This window comes from Medicago truncatula, chromosome 1, assembly GCF_003473485.1.
Source record: "Medicago truncatula cultivar Jemalong A17 chromosome 1, MtrunA17r5.0-ANR, whole genome shotgun sequence".
Classification (NCBI taxonomy): domain Eukaryota; kingdom Viridiplantae; phylum Streptophyta; class Magnoliopsida; order Fabales; family Fabaceae; genus Medicago; species Medicago truncatula.
Genome location: NC_053042.1, coordinates 56,024,302 through 56,051,676, shown reverse-complemented (window position 1 = coordinate 56,051,676; position 27,375 = coordinate 56,024,302). Strand labels below are relative to the sequence as shown.

Sequence of the window (27,375 nt, the reverse complement as noted above, 5' to 3'; positions counted from 1 at the left end):
TGTAAAAAATTTGATGAAGTCAAAAAATTATTTGATAAGATATACAGCTATAACATTTGCAATTGCACTTTGCAAGTCTTCACATATATGATATATCCTCGATCCATATATTACCCATATTGCAATAGTCAAATCAATTTTATTCCATTCTTTGAATTTTGCATTGTTGACCATAAGGGTATGTTGCAAATTGAAGGCTCCTATATAAACCTTTGCATTTCATGCCAATAATCACATCCATGCAAATATTAGTTACAACTTATTACAAACATTACAATTAATTCCATTTTGCAATAATGGCTTTAAGTTCTGTTAAAGGCTTCTTTTGTTTGCTATTAATTACATGTATGATTGGGATGAATACTTCAGCTGAGTTATCAGAAAATTTCTATGGTAAAACTTGTCCAAAAGCTGTTCGCACAATTAGGAAAGCAGTGCAGGATGCTGTGATGAATGAGAGACGTATGGGAGCATCCTTGCTTCGTCTCCATTTCCATGACTGCTTTGTGCAAGTAATTAATTACTCTCATTTCTTTTCATATACTATATATTAATTAATTTGATACGTACATGTGAATATACATAATATATAATGTTGCATATGTTTAAATATTTTCACTAATATTGCCCTAGGACTCAAACTTTAGATTATCAGAGTTCTCTTTTCTCTGGAAACCGGGTTACGACATATATATATATATATATATCATGTACTATACACATACATGCAGGGATGTGATGCATCAGCATTGTTAGACGACACATCAAATTTCACAGGAGAGAAGAACGCATTTCCAAATGCAAATTCGCTAAGAGGTTTTGAGTTAATAGATGACATCAAATCTCAATTGGAGGATATGTGTCCCAATACTGTCTCTTGTTCTGACATCTTAGCCCTTGCTGCTAGGGACGGTGTTGCTGAGGTAAATATATACATTACAAACACATTTGATCTATACAATATTCTTATTAATTAATTTGATAATAACTAAGATTAAATTATGTATAGCTTGGTGGACAAAGATGGAATGTACTATTAGGCAGAAGAGATTCAACAACAGCAAACTTAAGTGAAGCTAATACGTTACCTGCTCCCTTTTTGAATCTTGATGGCCTTATCACTGCTTTTGCCAAGAAAGGTTTCACAGCCGAAGAAATGGTTACCCTATCAGGTAATTAATTAGTAGTAATAGTGCACGCATTCATTTAGTTGACACATTACACGTAGGCCGATCGATGGTCCGAGATGATCTCAAGTAATTTTTTATTTTTATTTCAAAATCTAAAATATCGAACTTGAAATCTACACATGGCCGGGGCGAGTGCATGAATGCATGCAGTAGTTCTAACTTCATGAAATCCAAATCGATGAATGACATATTTATTTATGAAAGACAAATTAAACACCGTACATGACACACTGACATGTGTCTGTTTTGTATATAACAGTTTTGATGGTTTTGTTGGTTGGTCAGGTGCTCACACAATAGGTCTAGTAAGGTGCAGATTTTTCAGAGCAAGGATATACAATGAAACAAACATAGATCCAGCATTTGCTGCAAAAATGCAAGCAGAGTGTCCTTTTGAAGGGGGTGATGACAATTTCTCTCCTTTTGACTCCTCCAAACCAGAGGCTCATGATTTTGATAATGGTTACTACCAAAACTTGGTGAAAAGTAAGGGTCTGATACACTCTGATCAGCAACTATTTGGTAATGGAACATCCACAAACGCTCAAGTGAGAAGATATAGCAGAAATTTTGGACGTTTCAAAAAAGATTTTGCAGATGCAATGTTTAAGATGTCAATGCTTAGTCCACTTACTGGCACTGAAGGTGAAATCAGGACAAACTGCCATTTCGTCAATGCTCCAATATCAAACACTACCACTGCTTAAATTAAATTAATCACCATACTAATTTGGTGTTTATATTCTTTATAATTAATAATATATATATATATATATATAATAAAGTCTTAAATGTAATTTCGTTAATTTGCTTCAATGCAACTTGTTAGTAAAAAAATATGATTTGTATTGAATGCAACTTGTTATAGTATGCCAAGTATTATTACACATGTGAACAGTCGCAGATTCAATACTAATTTGTTTAATAATATCAACACTTTATTACATGCTATGGCTTGTAGATTCAATATAAAAAAAATGCTGCTCAATCTGCAGGCAGCTGCATGTGCAAATTAGATCTGATCTCTTGCATGTTTGAACTTGAATTATAATAGACGACTTTGCTTAATTAATTGCATGAACGAATCCCAAAGTATATTTTTAACATTGATCAGCTGGTTATGGCTCTATAGCCCGCTGCACAAGTAAAGTATTCAAATCCTCAATTGACTTTTTACAATAAATCCTCATTTCACTTATTCAATCTAAATCTTCTTTATCTTTTTTGATTCTTACATTATAGTGCACTATTTTATTTTATTACTAAAAGGCACTTATATTTTTTCATTATATGTCAGATATCAATAAAGATATAAAAACTAATAAAAGATGTTGCCGTTCTAGCAAGAAAGCTAACTCATCGATTTGTCTCATAGTAAATTCAAAATGAGTTTTAAATAAAGATCATAGTTATTTATTCTCTTCTTTATTTAGAAACCCATGTGTTACTAGAGTTTACTATTAGACATAGTAGACTCAAATAATTAGAGGATGAGTCTTACACTTCTCGAGAATCCTTCTAGTGGTATATTAAAGGATTTTATTATCACATTGGAAACTTCTCTGATGTGGTTGCTGATTTCTCAGGTGTGCTTCATGACTTTCGTCTATAAAATCAAAACGATTCACAATATAATTTTCCTTAATTTTATATTCAACTTATGCAGTGTTTGTTTTAGCAATGAAGTTGCAACAAAGTACGTCTAGTTTGAAGTGACTATTTATAGCTTCTATTTTTTCACGGTGGAAGTGCTATGAAACGCTAAAAATGGTGGTTCGATGCCAAACCAAACATATAATTAGTCTTTCACACATTCACATGAATCTTATTAGTCTTGACAAACAACAACGGAATTGATAAAAAAAATAAAGTCAATGATAGGGAAGAGAAAAATATATTATATATTGTCGAAAATATTAATAAAAAATGAATTTTGGATATTTTTTTTTGTCTTTTTAAAAGAAATATAAAAAAAATTGGCAAGAAAAAATAGAGCTGAAGCTCTCTTTTCAAAATAACTGTTCATCTAAATATCCAAATGTATATGTTATGTATTATATTGTATGTCACACTTTAAATCTCACGGTTACTATCTTAGAAAAAAATCTCAGGGTTACTTCCTCTAGAAAAAAAAGTCTCCCGGTTACTTTTTTTTTTTTTTTTGAGGGAAAGTCTCACGGTTACTTGTATACTTATTAAAAATATATGACCGCTAAAGCATAAAATAAAACTTACGAGACACATGGTTAATAGTATTAAATCATCATAAATACATGAAGACTTTTTTTTTTAAGGGGAAACACATCAAGACTTTTTTTTTTTTTTTTAAGGGGAAACACATCAAGACTTATATACATACATGTAGTTAGATTTCTATATATTATTTTTTGAAGAAAGATTTCTATATATTATTAAAAATTTGATATTTCTGTAAATATATGAATATAGCCTATAACTTCAAAAATTATTCCTTAAAAAAAAAAAACTTCAAAAAGTATACACTTTTTGAGTAATCACTATTGTATTTTTTATTATCTCTTTCTCTTTTTTTCTTCCAAATCATCAATCAACACTAATAATATTAACCTTCACCTTCTGAGACAGATCTCGTCCAAAACACTTGTCTTTTCAAAAAAATATCACCTCATTAATACTCACTCCCACATATATACCTCCTCTGCAAAACCCACAAAAAAATCATGACCACAACACTTTTGCCGGCGACCACGGAGTCTCATTTTGTAACCACTGTGTCGGAAATTGTAACAACCGTACCGGAAAGTCGATTCAGTTTATGTGTTTCTCTACCTTGCCATAAAATTGGATATATTTTGATTCTCATCCATTTTTTTCTCTCTGTAATTTCTCTCATTCTATACTCTTTCCTTTTGTCATGTTTTTTTTTCCCTTTATATCTAACTAATTCTCTTACATATAAACAAATAGATTCTTATATATATATATATATATTAATGATTTTTTCCCATATAAAAAGGTGTACACTTGCTAAACTAGACCTTAGTGTTTTTAGGTTGGTCTAAGTGTTGGATGTACGCATATATACCCGCTATTCACCATTTTCAATTACTTCACATTCAACTATATACCACAACATCACAATTCACAAAACAATGCAATATTATATTGTCAAGAACATAATAATCTCGAAATCATGCTATAATTAGGGAGCAATGGCTACACCGTCTGTGACCTCATTGGCGATCGAGAGCATAGTATTCCCTCCGACCATGAAGGCACCGGGATCCACCAACAACTTCTTCCTTGGCGGCGCAGGGGTGAGAGGTATCCAAATCCAAGACAAATTCGTCAAATTCACCGCCATTGGTGTTTATTTGCAAGACATCGCTATTCCATATCTTGCGGCGAAATGGAAGGGTAAACCTCCTCACAAGTTAACAGAATCCGTTCCCTTCTTCATGGACATTGTTACAGGTAGATACCTCTCTCATTGTCATGGGCAATTTTATAAATTTAATCATAGATGGTACATATTAGTATCATACCCATGCATGTCCATTAAACTATAAAATATTGATAATAATAATTTCCTACATAGTAGACTTATAATCATTCCAGAAACAATGATTAAATTCATTAAAATGCATGAATATGATACTAGCATGCACACTATAATTCAATTAGGTCTCACCATTTATCTTAGATGACAATATGTTTGGAAATAGTGTATTATGAAAGTGACACTACAGTGAGATATGTGGAAAATTTGAGCTTAGTTAGATTGATTTATTTGTATAAGCACTAATTGTGAGACCGAGACTCTTTGAGAGAATGTATGAAACCAACTTATGATATGTACATAAGTTTTATTAGTGCAAGTTTGATTCCAATTTAATTTGAAAGAGGTAAAATAGAGTCTAGGGAAGCAAAATAGATTTTGATATGTTTGGTTCCTCTACACTAGAAATTATTGTCTCTAGAGTTGATTTTATTTGAAGTTAAAAATTATAGCTTCTAATACTAGAATTGAGTTTTATACTCAAATTTATTGTTCAAGTCACATTTACACGAATGTATATAAATATAAATAATTTTACCTTCAACTCAATTTTAAGCAGAATAAATTTTACATAATCATTTATTTCAAAATCAATTTTTATCAACGTAGAACTAAATATACACTTAACTTGCGATCGGTGTTATGTGTTGTAGGTCCATTTGAGAAATTTATGCGGGTGACAATGATCAGACCATTGACAGGGCAAGAATACTCAAACAAAGTGTCTGAAAATTGTGTAGCCATTTGGAAGTCTCTTGGGATTTATACTAATGAAGAAGCCAAAGCAATAAAAAAGTTTGTTTCTGTTTTCAAAGATGAAACATTTCCACCAGGCTCCTCTATCCTTTTCACAGTATCACCCAAAGGATTAGGATCATTAACGGTTAGTAACACCAAAATTTAGAGTCTAATATATTATTTGTTCTGCATTTTTATCTGTTGTTTTTGAGTAATAATATTAGTACTCTTAATTTCACAATCTTAGTTAAAAATATATTTTGTAATTGGAACAGATAAGTTTCTCAAAAGATGGATCTATTCCAGAGGTTGAGACAGCAGTTATAGAGAATAAACTACTTTCACAAGCTGTGCTTGAGTCAATGATAGGTGCGCATGGCGTCTCCCCTGCAGCAAAACAGAGTTTGGCCTCCAGATTATCCAAGTTATTCAAAGAGGAAGATGAAGATTCTGTTCTGCAATAAAGGCCAAGAGGAGATTTTATCTTACTTTCAAATGATTTCATTGGAACTTTTTCTTGTTCTAAATCTAATAGTCTGTTTGTTTCCGCAATAATATTAACAAATTAAAATATATGAAATAAATTTATAAATTACATATTGTTTAAATTTTTGTTATGTTAAAAATTACATATTTAGTTCATTATCATGTATGACAATACATAAAATTTCTTAGTGAATTAACATCACTTTTTGTTCTTGCACTTGTTGGTTACTGGCTTGAAAATCGATGCACTGCTATTTGCTATCTCGTTTGATATCCTCAATTTGATAAATGATTGTTCTTTCTTGGCGAATTTATTTTAATATAAGACTAATTTTTGCGTTGATTATCTTGCTGGGCTATTCGGTTGGACAATACTGGAGGAGTAAATTTACCAATAAAATATGTGCATGGATGGATCCTAGTGACTCTCTACTCTCGACAATTGATCAACGTTGTTTGGCAACCCCCTATTGTAGATTGCTTCAAAATTAACGTCGATGACTCACATATTAACTCCAGTAGAAAATCTTCCCGTGGAAGGATTATTCCAGACTCTAATGGCCACTTTGTTATAAGTTTTTTTTTTTTTTTAATGATGATTTAGGCTCTTACAATGAGGCGTGTGGATTGACCTTTGTGTGTTAAAATTACTTATTAATTCGGCTCAAGACATGGATTTGAAGTGGGTTATGTTCAAATTAGTGGATTCAAAAGTTGTTGTGAATGTTGAAATCGGGTCATTCCTTAAATGCTCTTCTAAAGTTTGTTCTCTAAGAGTGACATCTCTTCTATAACATTCAAATTGGAGAATTCATCCTATTTACATGAATTTTAGCATACGGGCAAGTCTTATTTGGGTATAAACATAAATAAAAAAGTTTGAACACACTCATATAAATAGAAATAAATAAATGATTTTTTTTTAGTCTCATAATACAATTATTTTCTCTTTGATGCTGGTTTCTCCCACTCCGACAATATTTGCGATTGATGCTTGCAATTTATGTTACTTAAATATTATATCACACAATAAGTCGCACCGTTATTTAAATACTTATTAAAATGATTTTTTTTTATCATGAACAAGTTTGAACATGTTAAGAAGTTTAAAATAGTAAATATGCATTGCAACTTATGTATTTTATATTAAATATATAAATTTTTAATAAATAATTGTTATTATTAATAAAAGGTTGTTATTTTATGATTCTTCAAAAAAAAAACTTACAAGAAAAATTAAAGCATTAATTACAAGGCAAACATGGTTAATAGCTATAGCATCATAAACAAATTACCAACGGAAAGTTAATCAAAAGGCAAACATGAAACATGTTAAAAGAAATCGGTTGTTACAAAAACAAATAACCTGCAGATAACTTTTACACTATTAAAAATTAAAAATATATGGCCATTAAAGCATAAAACAAAACTTACCAGACACATGGTTAATAGTACAATTGCTCAAAAATGATTAATAGTACAAAGCATCTAGCAAATCCCATATGAAATGTTATTTTTATTTTTTATAAAAAAGACATAAGTACAAGGAAAAAACAAAACTAAAAAGCCAGCCAACAGAGGATCGAGGATTCTTAGAAAAGTTGTTGAGTGTATACATTAAGCTTGAGTGGGTGGAAATTCTTTTAAAAATACTCTATTTGATCGCATTTATAAACAAATTATACTTCTTTTTCATATTCATAGAATAATTAATGGATACGAATTGTAATATAGTCAAATACATTAATTAATTAATTAATTAATACATAAAAAGTGAATATTTGCTTATAAATATGATAATAGAAAGTATTTAAATGAAATATTTAGACTATCTCAACGAGGATCTCTCTTGACTTGGTAGTTATTAGATAGCCTATTGTGGAAGAACTAGTTTGAGACCCGTGCCTTGCACGGAAAATGTTTTTCCAAAAATTATTTTGCATATATTATATAACATATATATATTTTTTTAAATATTTCTTGTGGGTTTTTAAAAAAAATTGTGGCCCTGTTTATAAGAAAATGTCACATCTTTTAAGGTATAGTTATTGCTTAAAAACATTTTTATCCTTCATTTAATGATTCTCTTTTTTATCTTAGTGGGTGTATTTTTTATGAGGGTATATTAGTAAAAATATCTAAAAAGTTACATTAATTAATGATTATATTGGTGTTGGCCTAGTGGTATTGGCTTGGGATCTGGGAGTGTGCTCCTCCTTAAGATCTCAGGTTCGATTATCTCTGGTGTCAATTTGGATGGGCTAATTTAATTTCTTCAAAAAAAAAATTAATGATTATATTGGTTTTGATAATTTTTTATTTTGTTTCTTATATTAAGGATCAGAATGGGTACATCAATAATACCTTAAAATTCTAGGAAAAAGAGGGAACATTACAATTAAAGAAGTCTTATTTTTATTTTGTCATTTTGTGTTCATCTAGAAGGTTTAGACTTTTTGTCCCCTTCTTCTTTGTGTTAGTATAAAAATAGATCAAACACTCTATTTATTTTCTCACCCAAAAACTCAACCCTTTGTGCATATGAAAGGGAAAATTAAAGCTAACCGAAAATACGATTTTTTTAAAAATATTTTGGAAATAAAATCAAATATGTTGTCCGTTTAATAATGTAATAACTTTCATTCCCCGTTTGTTAGACAAGGTCAAGATGTTGTCCTTAGCTTGGTTGAAAGATAAAAAAGCTATTTTTGTGTTTGGTACTCAGCAGTGGTGGTCATGCCCTCTTGTGTGTTTGGGTATAGGCTGATGTAGCTCTGTTGGGTTGGTTGTTTTGTTGCAACTCTTGGCTCCTGTTGTAATCTCTATGGCACACATTGTGCTCTAGAGACTGCATTGTTATATAATTTCATTTTGGCTTTTTCAAAAAAAAGATAGTTCATACAAAATTAAGCTCTTGATACATAAATGAATAGTAACGTATCCACAAATATATAAGGCTTAATTACTCTTTTGGTTCTATCATTTTGACCAACTCATGAAATTGGTCCTACCTCTTTTAAATCGAACAAAATCGTCCCTAAACTATATTTTTTTTGCAGTTTTAGTCATATCTCCCTATTTCCAACTCCAGAAACGCACATAAATGACAGTTTTAGTCCAACCACATATGCTCAACCATGAAATAAACAAGGAATAAATCATGTAGGTACAAAAAATCTACTTTTTTTTTTGTAGTAATTAGATTTTAATGAAAAGGAATATGCATTAAAATCACATCATGTGGCAATTTCAAATCAACACAATTCTCTCTCAATAATATTCTGCTACACAATTTTATAATAATTTTTCTACATGTTTTTTGTCACTCATTTTCACTAATAATTAGATTCATTCTAATTAATATTTCACTAATATTCTCTTAATTTTTTGTTGTACACTATTCTTCTACATGTTTATTTGTAGGGTAATTTTTTTGTTCAAGTGACCCTCATGGATTGTTAACTTTTATCCATCTTAAGAGTTATTTAATTTTTTATTTTGAAATAAAGAACCAATTGCGAAATAATTTTCACAACTCTTTTTCTTTTGCGACGAATCATATTTATAATTTTTTCGTTTAAAATGATTGAATGTGACTTTTTTTGTTGTTTTTGTCGTGTGTGCATGTCACATATATCAATTTTTCCTATTGGAGAGGATGACACCATTTAAAATCTGATAAACAAATGTAAAACAACATTAATGGTAGAATCAACTTATTGAAATTGAGAATCAAATAAAAAAAATTAATGTTAAAATTGGAGAATCATAAATTATTTATGTAGAAATCTGTATATCTTATATTAGAGTTTTTTTTAAGGAGCTTACATTAGAGTTAGAATGAGACAATGATGTCAAAGTATAAGAAAAATGTGTGATGCACTATTTAATTGAAAGAAGTTGTGTGAATTATTTTTTGTTTGATCAAATAAAAAAAAAATTAACAAATTTAAATGAGGACAGAGAAAAGACCAATGGAAAATTTAACCTTGCCAATTAACATTGCCTTATATTATAGTGTTATGAAAATTGGAAAATTTAATCATCATTTACCAAGTGAAGAAAAGCATTTGCAATTGTATATAATATAGATATAGATTATTGAGTATAATATATCTAATAAAAACTAGGTCTCTATGTAGACCTCCTATCTTAAATGAATTATGTCCATTGTTGATGTTGATAGTGAATGGAAGAAGAGTAGTATGATTATGTGTGAGAAGGTAGGTAAGGGATTTTGAATTTTTGATTGGTTGCTTTGGGGTGTACGTGTACCCGACTACCTGTCGTTCTCTTCTACATTTTCAACTCTTTCACATCATTCACGCCTACCTACCACTTAATTACATACAACCTGTATTATATTATATTACTACAACCACACTACTATACAATTCACGAATTCTAAGTTTAACTTCAACACCGTTAGTAATGGCACTTCCGTCAGTGACAGCTTTGGAGATCGAGAACTACGCATTCCCTCCCACCGTGAAACCACCCGGATCCACCAACAACTTCTTCCTCGGCGGTGCAGGAGAGAGAGGCATTCAAATTCAAGACAAATTCGTCAAATTCACCGCCATTGGTGTTTATTTGCAGGATATCGCTGTTCCATATCTTGCAGAGAAATGGAAGGCCAGATCTGCTCATGAATTAACGGATACCGTTCCCTTCTTCAGAGACATCGTTACAGGTAATTACTTTTAGCTTATTTATGAAAGCAATTTATAGCTTATGTCAAAACAAACATGAGTATTCTGGCTCGTAATGAAGCTTAAATGTTAGCAAACTAAGAAAGTCTTATCTGTTGTAGGTCCATTTGAGAAATTCATGCGGGTGACAATGATCTTGCCGTTGACGGGACACCAATATTCAGAGAAAGTGTCTGAAAATTGTGTAGCCATTTGGAAGTCTCTTGGGATTTATACTGATGAAGAAGCTAAAGCAATAGACAAGTTTGTTTCTGTTTTCAAAGATGAAACATTTCCACCAGGCTCCTCTATCCTTTTCACAGTATCACCCAAAGGATTAGGATCATTAACGGTTAGTAACACCAAAATTTAGAGTCTAATATATTATTTGTTCTGCATTTTTATCTGTTGTTTTTGAGTAATAATATTAGTACTCTTAATTTCACAATCTTAGTTAAAAATATATTTTGTAATTGGAACAGATAAGTTTCTCAAAAGATGGATCTATTCCAGAGGTTGAGACAGCAGTTATAGAGAATAAACTACTTTCACAAGCTGTGCTTGAGTCAATGATAGGTGCGCATGGCGTCTCCCCTGCAGCAAAACAGAGTTTGGCCTCCAGATTATCCAAGTTATTCAAAGAGGGTGGTAATGCTAACAACTGAGTATATCAACAAACGGAAGAAGCTGAAAGTTCTATTCTGCAATAAAGACCAAGCGGAGATTTTATCTTAGGTGTACTTTCAAATTACTTCAATGGGACTGGCTTCTCAATGTACTAATAAAGATCGTTTGTTTGTCTGTGTTTGTTTGTAATATTATTCTAGAAAAAGAGGTAAGATATGTAACATTTATATGTTTATATCAGTTTCTGAAAATTTATTTGCAGGAATAATTGATTTCCACAAATTTTTTTCCCCCAGACATCCAATATTAGTATTATATATGGTGGGAGTTGGGATCATATTACAAGTACTAAATCTAAACAAAGGTAATTTTATTGAATAAAAAGGAATGAGTAAAAGTGATACTAAATCTAAACATACATACAAGATTAAGTACAAGTAGGTAGTACTAATCCCATCCAAAGAATACCGAATGTATGCGGTGTATGTCACGGTATGGGATTCAAGTCAGCTTTTAAGCATTGCTTGTTAATTTTTAGTTAACATTTTCTCATTTTATGCTTGGTTATTGCCTTTGGTTTATGATAATCTTAATTTTAATTTACGTTGATTCAATATTTTTCTTATTTCATAAATGACGCACAAACAAATGAAAGAAAAAACAAACAGGAATAATTAAGCCAATCACAATGGTGTACATAGAAGTCCAGAAAGTGCAGGGAAATGCATTAGAAAAGAAGGTAACATTAAACCAATGACTTATAGATATCACATGGATTGTGTGTTTATTATATCTGTGTCTATTATATGTTCCTTCAGATTTCATATGGGCAATGCAATTTTCTGACACCTTTCTCACATATTCACTACCGTCTAGTGTTCTCACCTTTGTACTTCGAACCAATTAACACTCCCATAAATACGCGAGTACATATTATCAACAAATTACAACTGTTGATGAAAGTTAATCTTTAAGGTGCATGTGCAGTTGTGCAATTATATTCACATTCATGTATACACGTGTATATTAATTCTGTATTTGTCAACAACTAACTAATTTCTATACATATTCAATATAGAATGTGGTCACACTCAATATGAGCAATAGTTCGAAACAATTTTTTTACTGCAATGTGGAGAATTTAAATCCTGAAGTTGACAATTAAAAATTAGTTAAAATTTTGGCCATGATCTTAGTGTAGCAGTTAAAAATTAGTTATGTAGTATGTTGTTACCTTTGATGATATCTCGGTAGAATTCAAGGGATTCAAAGAGCTGAGATGGAGTCTTGCCCTTCCACTTAGGAGTGAGTGATGCTACAGCTTTTTCTTCCAATTAAATTCCTATTCCAGTGAACTTCACAAATTCTCCATCAATATCTAAACCCCCTCACCCCTACATACCATTACCAATAAAAAAAACAAAATGTTTATCTAGATAACTTGATTGTTAAAAAAACAAAAACAACAATGCCCCTCAATCATATAGATAAAACTAAGAATGTGTTCGATCCGTTGAAAAAATAAAGAATTATATAGGACAACTTCAATTGTACTTTGTAAAACTGTTTTAGGGATTGTACAAACTCGAGGACAAAGAACATACAACAAAAATTGAAATTATTGCCGCTCACTAAACTACGACACAACTTTTTACCACAAATACAAAATAATATTTTGTTCACCAAATATCAAGATGAAAAATTATTTAACACCATAAAATTGTTGGGTATGAGCATGTGTAAAACAATTTTGGGGCTAGTCAAATATTGAAGCTTCAAAGTTGTATAGTCTCGTTGCAATTTGTTGACTCAAGATGCAATGAGATTAAACAACTTTAAATTTTTAATATTTAATAAGTCACAAAATTGCTTTAATTATACACTGTGTCGGTCTGTTCGGTATTTATTTTAGGCTTAAATATTGCACTCGTCCCTGCAAATATGGCCCGTTTAAGTTTTGATCCTTGTAAAATAAAAATTTAGAAATCAGTCCCCGCAAAAAAATTTATCTTTTAAAAATACCCCTGGGCCCATTTAAGTCATGACAAGTCATCAAAATGCCTACGTGGCGCACGCTGATTGAACCCATTTTGTAGTTTTTGGTCCCTGCAAAATATTTTGTTTTTTATAAAGGTCCCTGCAAAATTTTTTGTTTTTGAAAATAGTCCTTGGAGGGATTATTTTCAAAAACAAAAAATTTTGCGGGGACTGATTTCTGAATTTTTATTTTACAAGGACCAAAACTTAAACGGGCCATATTTGCAGGGACGAGTGCAATATTTAAGCCTTTATTTTATAGTAAATGGAGCACACCTAAATCAACCAAAAATATTTAAAAATTTGAAACCTATGTTTTTCCTTGATTTCCATATATGCATGCTTCTAGTTTAGATTGAGTCGTATACCAAACACTAGCAGAGTTATCAATTATGGGAAATATATGGAAAAATAGAGAAATCATTCATATTTTTTTGAAAAAGTAATTTTTTGAAAAATGATAAATTAATGTTTATGATCATTATATTTTTTACTTTAAGTATATTCAAACAAAATATATTAAATTTGAAGAAGTCATATAAACCCTTTAAAACACCTAACAACCTTCATCGAGTACAATTTTTAAGTTCCTACAAATGAGGATGATTTTGTATTATGAAGAAAAATAAACTCTCAAAATTCTCCCTTCCCAATATTCTCTTTTCTTTCGGTTGCTCCTTCCTAAAAACCATTATCTCTCTCAAAACTCGCAATCAGAAACATAAGGTATGCCAACACATTAGTGTTAGAGCAAGTGCATTGAAAACAGAAATACTGTCCATGAGGAAAACTATACCTTGTAATCATTAAATAGTTAGAAGATAGGTGGAGTTGGTTAAGGTACTTAGAATTGGTGGTTAAGTGTTAAGGTAGTTAGTAACTCTAGTCGGTATAATTGAGGTCTATAAATAAGACCATCCTTATAGTTATTATTTCTCTTTTATCAATCTATACATTTTTATTTGACATTCTATCTCATGAATACCCGTACTTCTTATCTTGCTTATATCTATGATCTTTATCCCTCATTCATTAGTGTTTTATAGATCATTCGATTATATCTTATCTTATCATATATACTACGTGCGGTTATTTTTGGATATGTGGGGGGAAGAAAATTGCTCCCGTCCTTTATTCCTTTCTGGCCCAAAAGTATCAACAACTATATATGATAGTCCCCTAAAAAAAACTTTATATGGTAATGAAAAGGTAAGGAAATTATAGAATGTGTATGTCACATAAGTGGTTCGCCGTTCATGTCAACTTTTAAGGCATTGTTTTTCTATTTTAGTTTCCTCTTTGATAACTTTTTTCTCAATTTTGCTCATTGCATTTTGCATTTGACAATCTTAATTTTAATTTTTGTTCAATCAAAACTTTTTCTTTTATTTCATAAATGATGCACAAACACGTGAAAAAACAACCAGAAATAACTAAATCCGTCATTTTAAATAATGACGTACCAAGTCCACAAAGTGCTGGAAGAATTAATTCAAAAAAGTACTAACATTAAATCTATGACTTATAATTATATTTCACATGGACTATGTGTCCATTATATCTTGCATCAAAGATCACCTCGCCTTCAAGATCAAAGACGACTGCTTATAATTATAAGTTTCAAATGTTGAAGTTGTCAATCTTCATAAACTCATAAAATCTTGTAGCCAAACTCTCTTTCAAAGCAGGGGAAACAGGAATTTCTCCAATCATGGTCTCCAACACTGCCTCTGAAAGTGGCTTGTTGTTTATAACAACATACTCATGTTCCGGTATTGTTTCATCTTTGGAGAATCTAAGCTGTGATTAATTTGCAGAAAATGAAATATCAAAATGTGTTGATTAAAATGGATATTCAAATCAATGCAGTTTGTTATATTAATGATACTAACCCCTAATGCTCCATTTGGTGATTGTCTGAAGAAAACACCAGCCCCTGGTGGAAAAAATTGAACCTTGAAGGCTTCTCTAAGTTCTTGAATGGCTTTTTCTTCTGCATCGCCATATGTTCCTTCAAATTTCATATGGGCAATGCAATTTTCTGACACCTTTCTCACATATTCACTACCTTCTAGTGTTCTCACCTTTGTACATCGAATAAACTTCTCAAAGGGACCTAAACACACCCATAAATAAATGAGTGCGATGGATTCAAGAATGACATAGCAGAATAATCACCCTTAGATTTCAGTCTTAATTATTAACGTTTCATAAAAAATAAAAAATAAATACATAACACCTACCACCCATGATTTCTGGCCAGGCTGAGATTTTATTGGTTAACATTAATTTCGGAACTCTTTCTTGATAAATTCTTTCTTGATATATAACATTGCTCAAATGAGTATTTATTATAAACATCAAAAATGCTATTTAAAGCGAAAATAAGCTTCCCGAGTGTTTCACGATACATGTGGCATGTATGCTACTCATCCACTATTTTAGGATTTTCCATATTTTTCTCTTTGTAGTTAAAGGTTGAGGAATGATTTGTGTTGAAGAGCTAGGTAAATCTGTGCTTATGATTTCAGTAGCAGCAGATTGATTTGGTTCAAAGGGTGGGTCATGAACAGACTCTAAGACAAAAGGTGAGGATGAGTCTAAAAAGGTTCCAGTTTGAATAGCATGCACCTCCCTGATTTCCGCTCAAAGCCTGCTTTTGATTGGCTTATTTTCATTCTTGATAAATATTATCGCTGCGTATAGCATGGCTCTATTAACATATACAAAAGTTGATGAAAGATAATAAATACCCGATGTGTAAAAGTACTTTTCACCATGTATAAATACATATCTGATGTAAAAAGGTGCGGACCTAACATAAAAAACCTTACTTCACATCGGGTGATATCCAATATGAAAAGTCTTTTTCACTCGATGTAAAAATCCTTTTCTATACTAGTGAATAGTATGTGGCTATGTGCAAATACAAGTAGAAGTATAATTTATTTTATAAAAGCCAAATTCATTCAATACATATTTTTAGTTTTTGCAAGTATAAATAGAAAAGCATGTTTAATTATATTTTGGTTTCCTAAATCAATAATGTTTTGGAACAAAAAAAAACAAATTATTAGAGGTATATTATCATTATAGAGTAGTATATGTTGCTACGTACCTTTGATGATATCTCTGTAGAAATCAAGGGATTCGAAGAGCTGAGACGGAGTCTTGCCCTTCCACTTAAGAGTGAGTGATGCTACAGCCTTTTCTTCCAAGTAAACTCCTAATCCAGTGAACTTCACAAACTCTCCATCAACATCTAACCCTCTCACCCCTACATATATACCAAGAAGACCTGATAAATCTTACTTTCATGAGTTTGGACTAACACATAGTAGCAAGTGATTGAACTAAACACCATATGAGTTCTTCAAAGGAAGAAGACCTAATAAATTTTACTTTCAATAGTTTGGATGTACATGTTATATCTTAAACAACAAAGTGATCATCTACTAGTTAGAGGGAGTTGGGGAATTTTAAACTAGCGTTTTTATTGATCTTTCTTTTTAAGCTAATGCTTTTCCTGACATACCCCTTATGACATTTGTTAAAGATTTAAAAAAGTAAATAGTTGATAAATTTTATGTTTAAAAAGTTGTTTTTAATGTTTTAATATTTTAAATACACAATTTTAAAGAGAAAGTTTGTACTAAACTTTTAAGAGTGCTTGTTAGAATTTCTCTTAAATAAATTGTATTGTAACCAAGCAATTGACTTTAAGTAGTTAATCACGAGCTCTATTAAATAACGAATTGTTAAAAAAAAAAAACTTGAACAATTTATAGAGAAGAGTCTTTTTCATGAAGTAATCAGTGATGGAAATATTAGTTATGTATGAATTATGATGTAATTTTCTGCTCACCATTTAATGACGGATGGCCATAATTAGTGACGAATTTATTCCATAACCCGTTGTGAGGCCAAAAATGACTACGGATTTTTCGTTACTGAAGTATTTTGTAACAGAATTTATGAGCGTTAGTGACTAAATACTAATCTTTCTAAATTTAATTTTCCTAGCAGTGAAAACGACATAAGAAAGTAGATCCAACTATTATTTATTATTAAAGAAATACCTGCACCACCGAGAAAATAGGACTTGGTGGACGACGGAGGTGTCACCACTGCCGGAAATTCAATGAACTCCACCTTCACTCCGGTGATCATGAATGCTGCCTTTGCCATAGCTTATTGCTATCCCACTTTGCGTCAATTTGATCTTCCAGTGCTTTTTTCAAGTGTCTGTTTTATTTTTAGCTTTGAGATTTGACACAGAGTGGAGATGTTTATATAAAAGGCATTTCAATTTCAATCATGTATGTTTAGCGGGTGACAAACATATGTATGATTAAATATGTAACCTTTTTGATAAAAAAAAAAAAACTTGTAAAAACCTTTTAATGTGAGCCATGTGATAGTAAATATATTCAATGAAATCAATAATGCGTAAGCGTATATATATCAGATAATATAAAATAGGATAAGGTTTCCGCAAGCTTAACTTAGTTGGTAGAGATATTGCATAGATCATGTTTGGACCGGGATGCAAATCTCAAACACCTCACTTCTCCATATTTAAAATGTGCGAACTCTAAGACTACTTGACAAAAAAAATAATAGTATTAGATTCCCATAAAAATAATAAAGGAAATTGACAAAAAAAAAATAGTATGAGATTCCCTTAAAAATAATATAATAAAGGGAATTATCATCTCTCTATGACTTGAAGAAATTGGAGTCAATATTTTAAGACGCAACTCTATATGAATTATTTATTTGAGTTATAATTTCATACACAATCAATCATTGTTATTTTATACTAATATATATTAATGTTTAGTATATTAGTTTCATCAAACCTATTAATTTGTGGTGTCTTTATAATTTTAAAATTAATAAAAATTACAATTTAGTAATTTCGATATTCAAATACCAATCCAAACTAAACTGCAATAAATTTGATCGGATTTTTCAAATTAATCATATAAAATTAAATCAAACTAAAAAGAAATTTATCTTTAAATGTGATAAATTTTTATATCAAAATTAGTTCAAACGAACACCTTAATCGTTGGTATTTTAGACAAAATAAATGAGTTGTACAAATTTGATTGACTCGTGCATTAGTGGCCCACATTACCTTAATAAAACTGGTGATCCAGCTGGAGTCAACATTTTGGGGCTGCTCAAAACAATGAAAGTAGAATTTATGGCTCATCTCTCTAATATTATACATGTTACAATAACATGTTACCACTTTTTAGTGTTTTTTTTTTTTTTTTGGTTAATTCTGAAATTCCCAGGAGAAATGAGCACTGATAATTTGGAATTCGGCCGTAAAGTAATAATAATCTGACCAAAAATTGTTTTACCTATGAATCAAATTTGAATTCTTTCGAACAATTTGTCATTGATAAAACTTGTAAATCACTTGAGCTTAATTACTTACTTAGTTTACCATTTTTTTAATTTTAGTGTAAGTAAAAAAAAAACATCTGTTGTCGTTTACTTTTAGTCTTCGTAAAGTTTTTCTTTTTGGTAGAACTACAAAGTGACAAGACAATAAACAAAAGAAGGAAAAAGTAAAACATAAATTAAGTTTCAAGCTTATATCTTAAAATGAGAGAATATATATCACATCACAGAATGGGCAGCCACAATGAGCATAATATGTTGAATGTGATCTCTTCCTTCCTTTTAGTCTTCTTAATTTTATGATTGCTCATTGCATTTTGCATATGATATCCTTAATTTTAATTTCTGCTAAATAAAATAAAATAAATAATAATAACTTTTTTTCATAAATGATGCACAAACAGATTAAAAAACAACCAGGTAACTAAGCCATTCATTTCAAATAATGACGTACCAAGTCCACAAACTGTTGTGACTTGTGATAGCAAATTCAAAAATAAAGTAACATTATCATGTGACTTATAGATATGTCACTTGGATTATTCGTTTATTGCATCATAATGCATTGAAAGATCATGCCCCTCGCCTTTAAGATTATAGATAACAGTTTTCATTTTTCAAATATCAGTTTCGAATGTTGAAGTTGTCAATCTTCAGAAACTCATAAAATCTTGTAGCCAAACTCTCTTTCAAAGCAGGGGAAACAGGGATTTCTCCAATCATGGTCTCCAACACTGCTTCCGAAAGCGGCTTGTTGTTTATAACAGCATACTCATGTTCAGGTATTGTCTCATCTTTGGAGAATCTAAGCTGTGTGATTAATTTGTAGAAAAAGAAATATCAAAATGTGTTGATTAAAATGGATATTTAGATACATGCAATAGGTAATATTAATGACACTAACCCCTAATGCTCCATTTGGTGATTGTCTGTAGAAAGCAGCAGTTCCTGGTGGAAAAAATTGATCCTTAAAAGCTTCTCTAAATTCTTGAATGGCTTTTTCTTCTGCATCGCCATATGTTCCTTCAGATTTCATATGGGCAATGCAATTTTCTGACACCTTTCTCACATATTCACTACCTTCTAGTGTTCTCACCTTTGTACTTCGAATAAATTTCTCAAAGGGACCTAAAAACACCCATAAATAAGTGAGTATATACATTTACACACATGCTACTAACTATAATTCATTGCTAAAAAAACTACTCCATTCAATAGTATGTGCAAGTACTAATAGAAGTATAGTTTCTGGAAGTACAAATAGAAAAACATGTTTTTGCTGTTAAAAAAAATAGAAAAACATGATTAGTTATATTTTGGAACAAAGAAAAACAGATGATTAGGGGCATATGATCATTATGGAGTAGTATGTTGCTACCTTTGATGATATCTCGATAGAATTCAAGGGATTCAAAGAGCTGAGATGGAGTTTTGCCTTTCCACTTAGGAGTGAGTGATGCTACAGCTTTTTCTTCCAAATAAATTCCTATTCCAGTGAACTTCACAAATTCTCCATCAATATCTAACCCCCTCACCCCTACATCCCATTACCAATAAAAAAAATTCAAAATGCTTCGATCACAGAGATAAAACTAAGTGAATCTCATAAATTTAAAATTTGAAACCAATTTATTCTCCTTGATTTTCATTTTCAGCAGCAAAATTGCGATAAAAAACAATATAATGTGACATAAGTGATAGATGTTTGAACCTTCTAGTTCTAGTAGTGAAAACAACATAAGGAATTATATTCAGTTGTTATTATCACTATAAAATAAGAAATACCTGCACCACCGAGGAAATAGGACTTGGGGGAGGCAGGAGGTGTCACCACTGCCGGAAATTCAATATTCTCCACCTTCACTCCGGTGATTGTGGGTGCTGCTGTCGCCATACCTATACAACTTTCTGTTTGATCTATCAGTGTTTTTTTATCACTATAAATAAGATTTGACCCTGAGTGAGAAGTGCTTATATGTGAGGCATTTCAATTTCAATCATGTATATTTAGGGGGTGAGAAACATATGCCTGATTAAATATGTAACTTTTTTGATAATGTGAGACATATGACAATAAATATATTCAATGAAATCAATAATGCATAAGCGTATAGATAAGATAATATTTGGTGACAACTAGGGTACCCATGGAAGATTGGTGGGTAATTTACTCCAATCAATGAACATTTCACCTTTTTAGGTGGTATTCATAAATTATCTTGACCCCACCAATAAATTGTTCATTATGATTGGTTGGTGGGTAAATTACCCACCATTTTTCAAAGGTAATCTAAAAAAAACCTATAAAATATTATGTCCTTTCAAAAAAAAAATACTACTTGTGTAATGTGATATGAACCTTCCACTAGAGGATATGGACGAAAAAATTGGAGTCAATATTTTTTAATATGTTTTTTCTCATATTGAATGATGAGAGATTAAACATTACCCTTCGAATTTTCTCTATTTTTGAAAGAAAGAAAGAAGGATTATATTTATTTATTGGTCTCTCCATTTGTTCTATTGAAGAGATAAAGATACAAATAAGTTTAAAAATAATTAATAGCGGTGAGATCCACTTAATAGTAGGATCTACTACATACTTTGTTGTATGTATCTCTCACCAAATAACATTATCCATACTTTTTTTTACACCCAAAACAATAAAAATCGAATTCATGGGCCTTCTCTAATAATAATATTAAACATGTTAAAAGATTTTTTTTTTTAAAAGGATGTTAAAAGATATGTTTGGTCTAGCATACGTAAAAAAACACCAACCCTTACAAATATACAATCTTTAATTTTTATTCTTGTCGTTTAGTTTTGAAAACCACGTTAATGTCACCTAATTGTATATGACATACAACTTGATGATGATGTAGAATCATCTAAGTGTATTAATTATTTATATTTCACCAATTAGATTACAAAAATGAATAATTTATGAAGTTGAAACTGAAGTTTTATTAGGAGGATTTTTTGAAATTTTATTGTTTTTGATTATTCAATATTATCAACTAATTTGATAAGTGGGTTAAAATGCAAGAACTAAATTAGTTGTGTGGGATTTTCAATATTTTGAATCAATTTGCATTAAACACACCTACCTATTGAGAGTATGATTTAAGATGCAAAACCCTATTTCCAATTCCTTCAGCTACCCACCAAACAACACAGACTGCACCCGTCACAGTTTGAATTGAACCTTTCAACAAATTCAGTTTTCTTTGCATGCCTGTAAAAGGAGGGAATCTATTTTTGTTTGACCTCAATAGTAACAACTGGTGCTGTCAAAATTTTGTTGATTGTGTGATCAAATAATGTCTTTGAAATCTTTGTTTCCACCTAAAAATTATTCTTATATTAGTTGCTACCTCTTTTTTTGACGGATTATACTTGCTAGTATGTAATGTTAGATAGTAGTCAAAATTTGAATTTTAAATCTCATTTGGATACACACTAGCTCAACAACTTGAGGTGCACGTTAAGGACAATACACTAAAATGATAGAAGTAAGTACCAACCAAATGATTTTGAACTTCTGGTTTTTTTTTAATCATAATATTGTTCAACTTTAAATAAAAACATTAACCAATCAGGATTCAATAAAGAAACATCTTATATTAATTAATATTACACAGGACAAAAATGAGTTGGCATTGTCAGCCGTCCTCACCTTATATCTTGGCTTATAGTAAAACAATAATATGAGAGAGAGAGAGAGAGAGAGTATAGAACATTATTAATGACAAACATATGTTTATTACATTTTATATCATTTTTTCTTTGGCACCACCCTTGAACACAGCTTTCACTCATCAGTTAATTTCCCATGTTGAAATTGTTAATCTTCATAAGATCATAAAATCTTGTAGCCAAACTCTCTTTCAAAGCAGGGGAAACAGAAATTTCTCCAATCATAGTCTCTTCTTTGGAGAAACGAAGCTGTGATTAATTTGTTTATAGAATAAAAATCAAATTAGTGCACATATTGTTGAGATATTAGACTTTTAAATTTTATGTGCTCATGTAAATTATACTAACCCCTAATGTTCCAGTTGGTGATTGTTTGTAGAAAACACTAGCGCCAGTTGGAAAATTTTGATCCTTGAAGGCTTCTCTAAATTATGTTCCATCAGATTTCATATAAGCAATACAATTTTCTGACACCTTCCTCACATATTCACGACCGTCCAAAGTTTTTAACTTTCCCCCTCGAATCAATTTCTCAAAGGGACCTATAATATAATAGGAGTCATATTTCATTATTCAATCATTCAATACAAAGTTGATCGTAACTTTTTATGATCACAAACAAATATAATAATCAAGTGGTTAACGAGTTTCGGTTAAGCTTTGGTTAAAGATGGATTATTCAGAAAACCACATGTTTAAATCATGATCAAAATAATTATTGATTAGATTTTATTTAACTCTCAATTTAATTTGACATTTTTCTTATATATTAAAATTAAGACCGAAATATTATCAGATTTTATGTTTGGTAAAAATCGGGTTAACTCCACTATTTTTTTAAAGAATTTAATTTATATGCACTATCAACATAAAATTATTTTACAAATAAATTTAATGTTGTATTGTCACATCATGTTATGAGTTTTTTTTCGGGTAGACATCATGTGAGTGAAAACATATGAATTATCATATTCATTAAATGATGTGGTAATATAACATTGGATTGGATGTATGTGTAAAATAAAATTACACTAGTATATAGAAATAAAACTCCTTTTTAATGATAAATTCATATGTTTTCACTCACAAATAATAAACTAGTATATAGAAATAAACTCCTAGGGGACCAAAACTGTCACAGAGTCAAAACTTAGGGGCGTTGACCGAGTCAAAATTGGCATAGGGGGCGAAAATCAAAACTTAGGGGACGGTTTTGTTGTTATTTTTCTTAAGGAGCTAAAATCGCAACTTCTTAAAACTTGAGGGGTTAAAACTGCTATTAAACCATATATTATAATAAAGATAACAATTCATATTCTAAGGTTAGAAAATGAGTGCCTCATAAAACAAGAATATAGAAAATGACATTCACGTTATCCTTGAAGAAAATTCAAAGGATTGACTAGGTGTGAGCTACAACTACCTACCTTTGATGATGTCTCTGTAGAAGTCAAGGGACTCCAACAACTCAGCTGCAGTCCTACCCTTCCACTTTGAGGCAAGTGCTGTCACTGCATTCCCGTGGCCTTCACAAATACTCCATCAAGAAGTCAAGAACACATGTATAATTGACATATACCATAAAAAAAATCATAACTCAGCGTGTAAATCACTTAGCAATAGATAGTCATCACTTTTTAGTCAAAGAATCCCTTTGGATTGCTCGAGTCTGTTTACATAAAAAAATGTTAGACCCAAGACTCTTATCTGTCATACATCTACTAGTTGTGCTCCAAATAATAGGACAAACTACAAGTCTATATAGTATTTAAATTTAGATTGTTTAATTAATTAAGTAAAAGAAACTTCGATCTACTATAAAAAAACAAGATGATAAATTTATATGAATCCCTTTTTTGACTTCATTATCACTTTATAACTTTGCTTCTTTTTTTATCCTCAACGCTTCGAAAATTTGTTTTAGAAAAGGAAGTCCATGTGATGTGAGTAGAAACAGTAGCTAGACCGCCCATTTATTAGGCTAAAACGCCTTCTATGATCAATAGAGTGCTCGCGAGTCAGTTTAGTTTTGGGTGAATATGTTGTCTTAACCAATGAACACCCCTATTTTATAGGGAGTATTGGAATCAAGAAATTAATAATTTTTTTATTTAGTTTGGAACTAGTTCATTCTGGATATGACTCCTCATTATCAATAACATGGACATCTTAATCATTGTCTTTAGATCATTTATAAAGAAACAAAAATAAATAATCATATTGAAAATAACATTTTTTTTTTTAATGCTAGTTTTATTATACGTGAATACTTAACATTATCCTTAATAATATATTAATAAGGCTTGTAAAGAAAAACATTATAAAGGTATTGATATTTTTAGATTAGATCTATATAACGAAAACAGTCAATCATATTATTCTAAACATACAACTCAATGCATGGAAACTTATTAGTAGTAATAATTAATTTTGAATGAATGAAAAACTTATTAATTAATTAATTGTTTATGAAGAAAAACAAAAATACTCCATAATGAAAACACAAACAAGGAAAGCAATAATGTCTGTTGTTTTAAGAACCTGCGCCACCAAGGAAATAGGTCTTGGTGGAATCCGGAGGTGTCACCGTCGCTGGGAATTCAAGGAACTCAACATTCACTAATAATATAGTTTTAATAGCAGAACCGGTTTAAAACTGGTTCAAATAAACTAAACCGATTTAAAACTATAAACCGGTTTTAAACTGGTTCAGAACTGAACTGCAACTAGTTTGAGAAACTAACCAATTTTTATTAAAGTTGTTTTTAAAAACTAAACCAATCTATTAATCTGGTTCAGTTCAATATATGGACCGCGAACACCCCTACTTCTTGGGGAAATGACAACAACTAAGTTCAATCTAGAGAAGTTCAATGGCAAGAATGATTTTCGTCTATGGCGACTCAAGACGAAACTCATATAGTTCATAAAGGTTTAGCAGGTGTTTTACTTGGAGAAAAGAATTTACCAACTACATTTTCTTATTTGAATAAAAAAGAAATCATGGAGAAAGCTCATCATGCTCTAATTTTGAGTTCGGGTGACAAGCCAATGAGGTAAGTTTCAAAAGAAAAACTTGTTACAACAATTTTGCTTAAATTGAAAAATCATTACGTGAAATCTTTCGCCAACAAAATTTATTTGAAGCAAAGATTCTACACTTTCAATATGCAAGTAGGAAAAACAGTTGAAGAACACATTGATTGATGAGTTCAACAAGAGCATTTTTTATCTTGAGAACATTGATGTGAGTATGGAAGATTAAGATCAAGCTCTTTTACAAGTTCATTCTTTACCAAGTTCTTAAGAAAATCTTTTTGACACATTGGTTTATGGCAAGGAATCCTTATCTCTTGATTTTATTTTATTTTTATAGGCAAATGTTAGTTGTTAGCAAATTGTTAAAGTGGGAGGGAGAAATGTTAGTTTCTGAGAATCGAATCTGAGACCTCCGGCTTAAATCTCCTTCAACGCCCCTTAGTTCACCTACATCCCCTATTGCTTAATAATGTTCACTAAGTTACTATTTCAAAGGAGCTGAAAAATAAATTTGAGGCAAAGGAATAAGGAAACGATGAAGCATTGTTTGTAAAGACAGAGTACAAGAAGAAAGGATCAAGGAAGAAATTCAAAATTGATTTTAACAACCTACTCTGTTTCCAAAGAAAATGAAATAAACAACTCGAATGAATTGAAATCAACATTTTATCACTCTGATTTGAACAAACAAAACAAATCACTTTTATTGATGAAGATCTTTCATTTCATATTATTGATACTAATAAGAAGGTAAATAGATATACAAAAAATTAAACGTTTAGACTTAAAAAAAGTGACATGGTCTCATTCTTGTGCTGCAAGCTTTTGGAAATGTAGTGATATAGGAGTGAGTATAATGATCGATCAGTTTCCAATCTTGAAAGCACCCTCGTTCAACAACGCCGGTAATCTTGCAGCCAAACAGCGCTTAAGATCAGGGGAAACAGCGTGCTCGCCGATCATAGTCTCCAACACTGCTGATGAAACTGCCTTGTTCTCAATAAGTGCAGCCTCCTTTTCAGGTATACTTGTATCAGGAGAGAAACTAAGCTGCAACATATGTTTTTAATATACTAGTATTAGTGGAAGGCTTAATTTTCTTAATTAATTAACAGTAAACCTCAATTAAAATAGTTAAGAAACAGAATTAATTGGCATTATAACTAACCCCTAATATTCCATCAGGTGATTGCCTGTAGAAAACAGAGGCACCAGGTGGAAAATTAATAGGCTTGAAAGCTTCAGCAAATTTTTGCATAGCTTCAGCTTCTGCATCTCCATAAGTTCCAACTGATTTCAAGTGTGCCACACAGTTCTCCATAACCTTCCTTGAGTACTCAGGACCACTCAATTCCCTAATCTTTGACCCTCTAATTAACTTTTCAAAGGGACCTAAAACATTATCAATTTATCAATCAATCAACTTGCAATTAACTATATACATACATACATACATACATACACTATATAGCAACTTAAGTGATTAATAAGTTAGTTCAGAATAATCGAAGCTGATGTATAACATACCTGAGATGATGTCTCTGTAAAAGTCAAGGGTATCTAGTAACTCTTGAGAGGTTTTACCCTTCCATTTGGCAGCTAGTGAAGCCACTGCTATATCTTCCAAATAAACACCTATGGCAGTGAACTTGATGAAGTTTCCTTCAATTGTCAACCCTCTCTCCCCTGCGCCACCGAGGAAATATGATTTGCCGGTGACCGGAGATGTAACCACCGCTGGGTATTCAAGGTTCTCCACAGTGATTGCGGTGATTGATGCAGCCATATTCTTCTTCTTAATTTATCTTTGTTTAGCTATGATATGATGATGATTCAGATTTTGTTTGAGACTTGTGTGTGTGTGTTAAGAGAAGAAGGGGTTTTAATAGGAAGCGGTCTGGCCCAGGCGGCG

General features: G+C 31.0%; 6 protein-coding genes and 1 pseudogene across 6 annotated transcripts; 3 read left to right on the top strand and 4 right to left on the bottom strand.

Annotated features, from left to right (window-relative positions):
* Positions 1-210: 210 nt before the first annotated feature.
* On the top strand, positions 211-2,134 carry LOC11428337 (cationic peroxidase 1). Its single transcript, XM_003592721.4, has 4 exons — positions 211-512; positions 732-923; positions 1,010-1,172; positions 1,476-2,134. Exons 1-4 carry the CDS (start codon positions 297-299, stop codon positions 1,895-1,897), a joined length of 993 nt encoding a protein of 330 aa, XP_003592769.1. The 5' UTR covers positions 211-296; the 3' UTR covers positions 1,898-2,134.
* A 2,247-nt stretch (positions 2,135-4,381) lies between these two features.
* On the top strand, positions 4,382-5,930 carry LOC11446745 (chalcone--flavonone isomerase 2). The gene is made up of 3 exons (XM_003592720.4): positions 4,382-4,643; positions 5,382-5,611; positions 5,742-5,930. Exons 1-3 carry the CDS (start codon positions 4,382-4,384, stop codon positions 5,928-5,930), a joined length of 681 nt encoding a protein of 226 aa, XP_003592768.2.
* Positions 5,931-10,234: 4,304 nt separating this feature from the next.
* On the top strand, positions 10,235-11,567 carry LOC11445536 (chalcone--flavonone isomerase 2). The gene is made up of 3 exons (XM_003592718.4): positions 10,235-10,645; positions 10,766-10,995; positions 11,126-11,567. The coding sequence occupies exons 1-3, from the start codon at positions 10,384-10,386 to the stop codon at positions 11,306-11,308; spliced, it is 675 nt and encodes a 224-aa protein (XP_003592766.1). The 5' UTR covers positions 10,235-10,383; the 3' UTR covers positions 11,309-11,567.
* Positions 11,568-14,672: 3,105 nt separating this feature from the next.
* Positions 14,673-17,649, bottom strand: LOC11424676 (chalcone--flavonone isomerase 1B-2). The gene is made up of 4 exons (XM_003592716.4): positions 17,387-17,649; positions 16,426-16,584; positions 15,200-15,423; positions 14,673-15,107 (listed from the first exon to the last, which is right to left on the bottom strand). Exons 1-4 carry the CDS (start codon positions 17,493-17,495, stop codon positions 14,928-14,930), a joined length of 672 nt encoding a protein of 223 aa, XP_003592764.3. The 5' UTR covers positions 17,496-17,649; the 3' UTR covers positions 14,673-14,927.
* Positions 17,650-19,083: 1,434 nt separating this feature from the next.
* Positions 19,084-20,759, bottom strand: LOC11440741 (chalcone--flavonone isomerase 1B-2). The gene is made up of 4 exons (XM_003592715.3): positions 20,511-20,759; positions 20,104-20,262; positions 19,630-19,853; positions 19,084-19,535 (listed from the first exon to the last, which is right to left on the bottom strand). Exons 1-4 carry the CDS (start codon positions 20,617-20,619, stop codon positions 19,350-19,352), a joined length of 678 nt encoding a protein of 225 aa, XP_003592763.1. The 5' UTR covers positions 20,620-20,759; the 3' UTR covers positions 19,084-19,349.
* Positions 20,760-22,377: 1,618 nt separating this feature from the next.
* LOC120579426 (chalcone--flavonone isomerase 1B-1-like) lies at positions 22,378-23,963 on the bottom strand (annotated as a pseudogene).
* Positions 23,964-26,033: 2,070 nt separating this feature from the next.
* On the bottom strand, positions 26,034-27,375 carry LOC11440740 (chalcone--flavonone isomerase 1). The gene is made up of 3 exons (XM_003592713.4): positions 26,991-27,375; positions 26,632-26,855; positions 26,034-26,513 (listed from the first exon to the last, which is right to left on the bottom strand). Exons 1-3 carry the CDS (start codon positions 27,247-27,249, stop codon positions 26,328-26,330), a joined length of 669 nt encoding a protein of 222 aa, XP_003592761.1. The 5' UTR covers positions 27,250-27,375; the 3' UTR covers positions 26,034-26,327.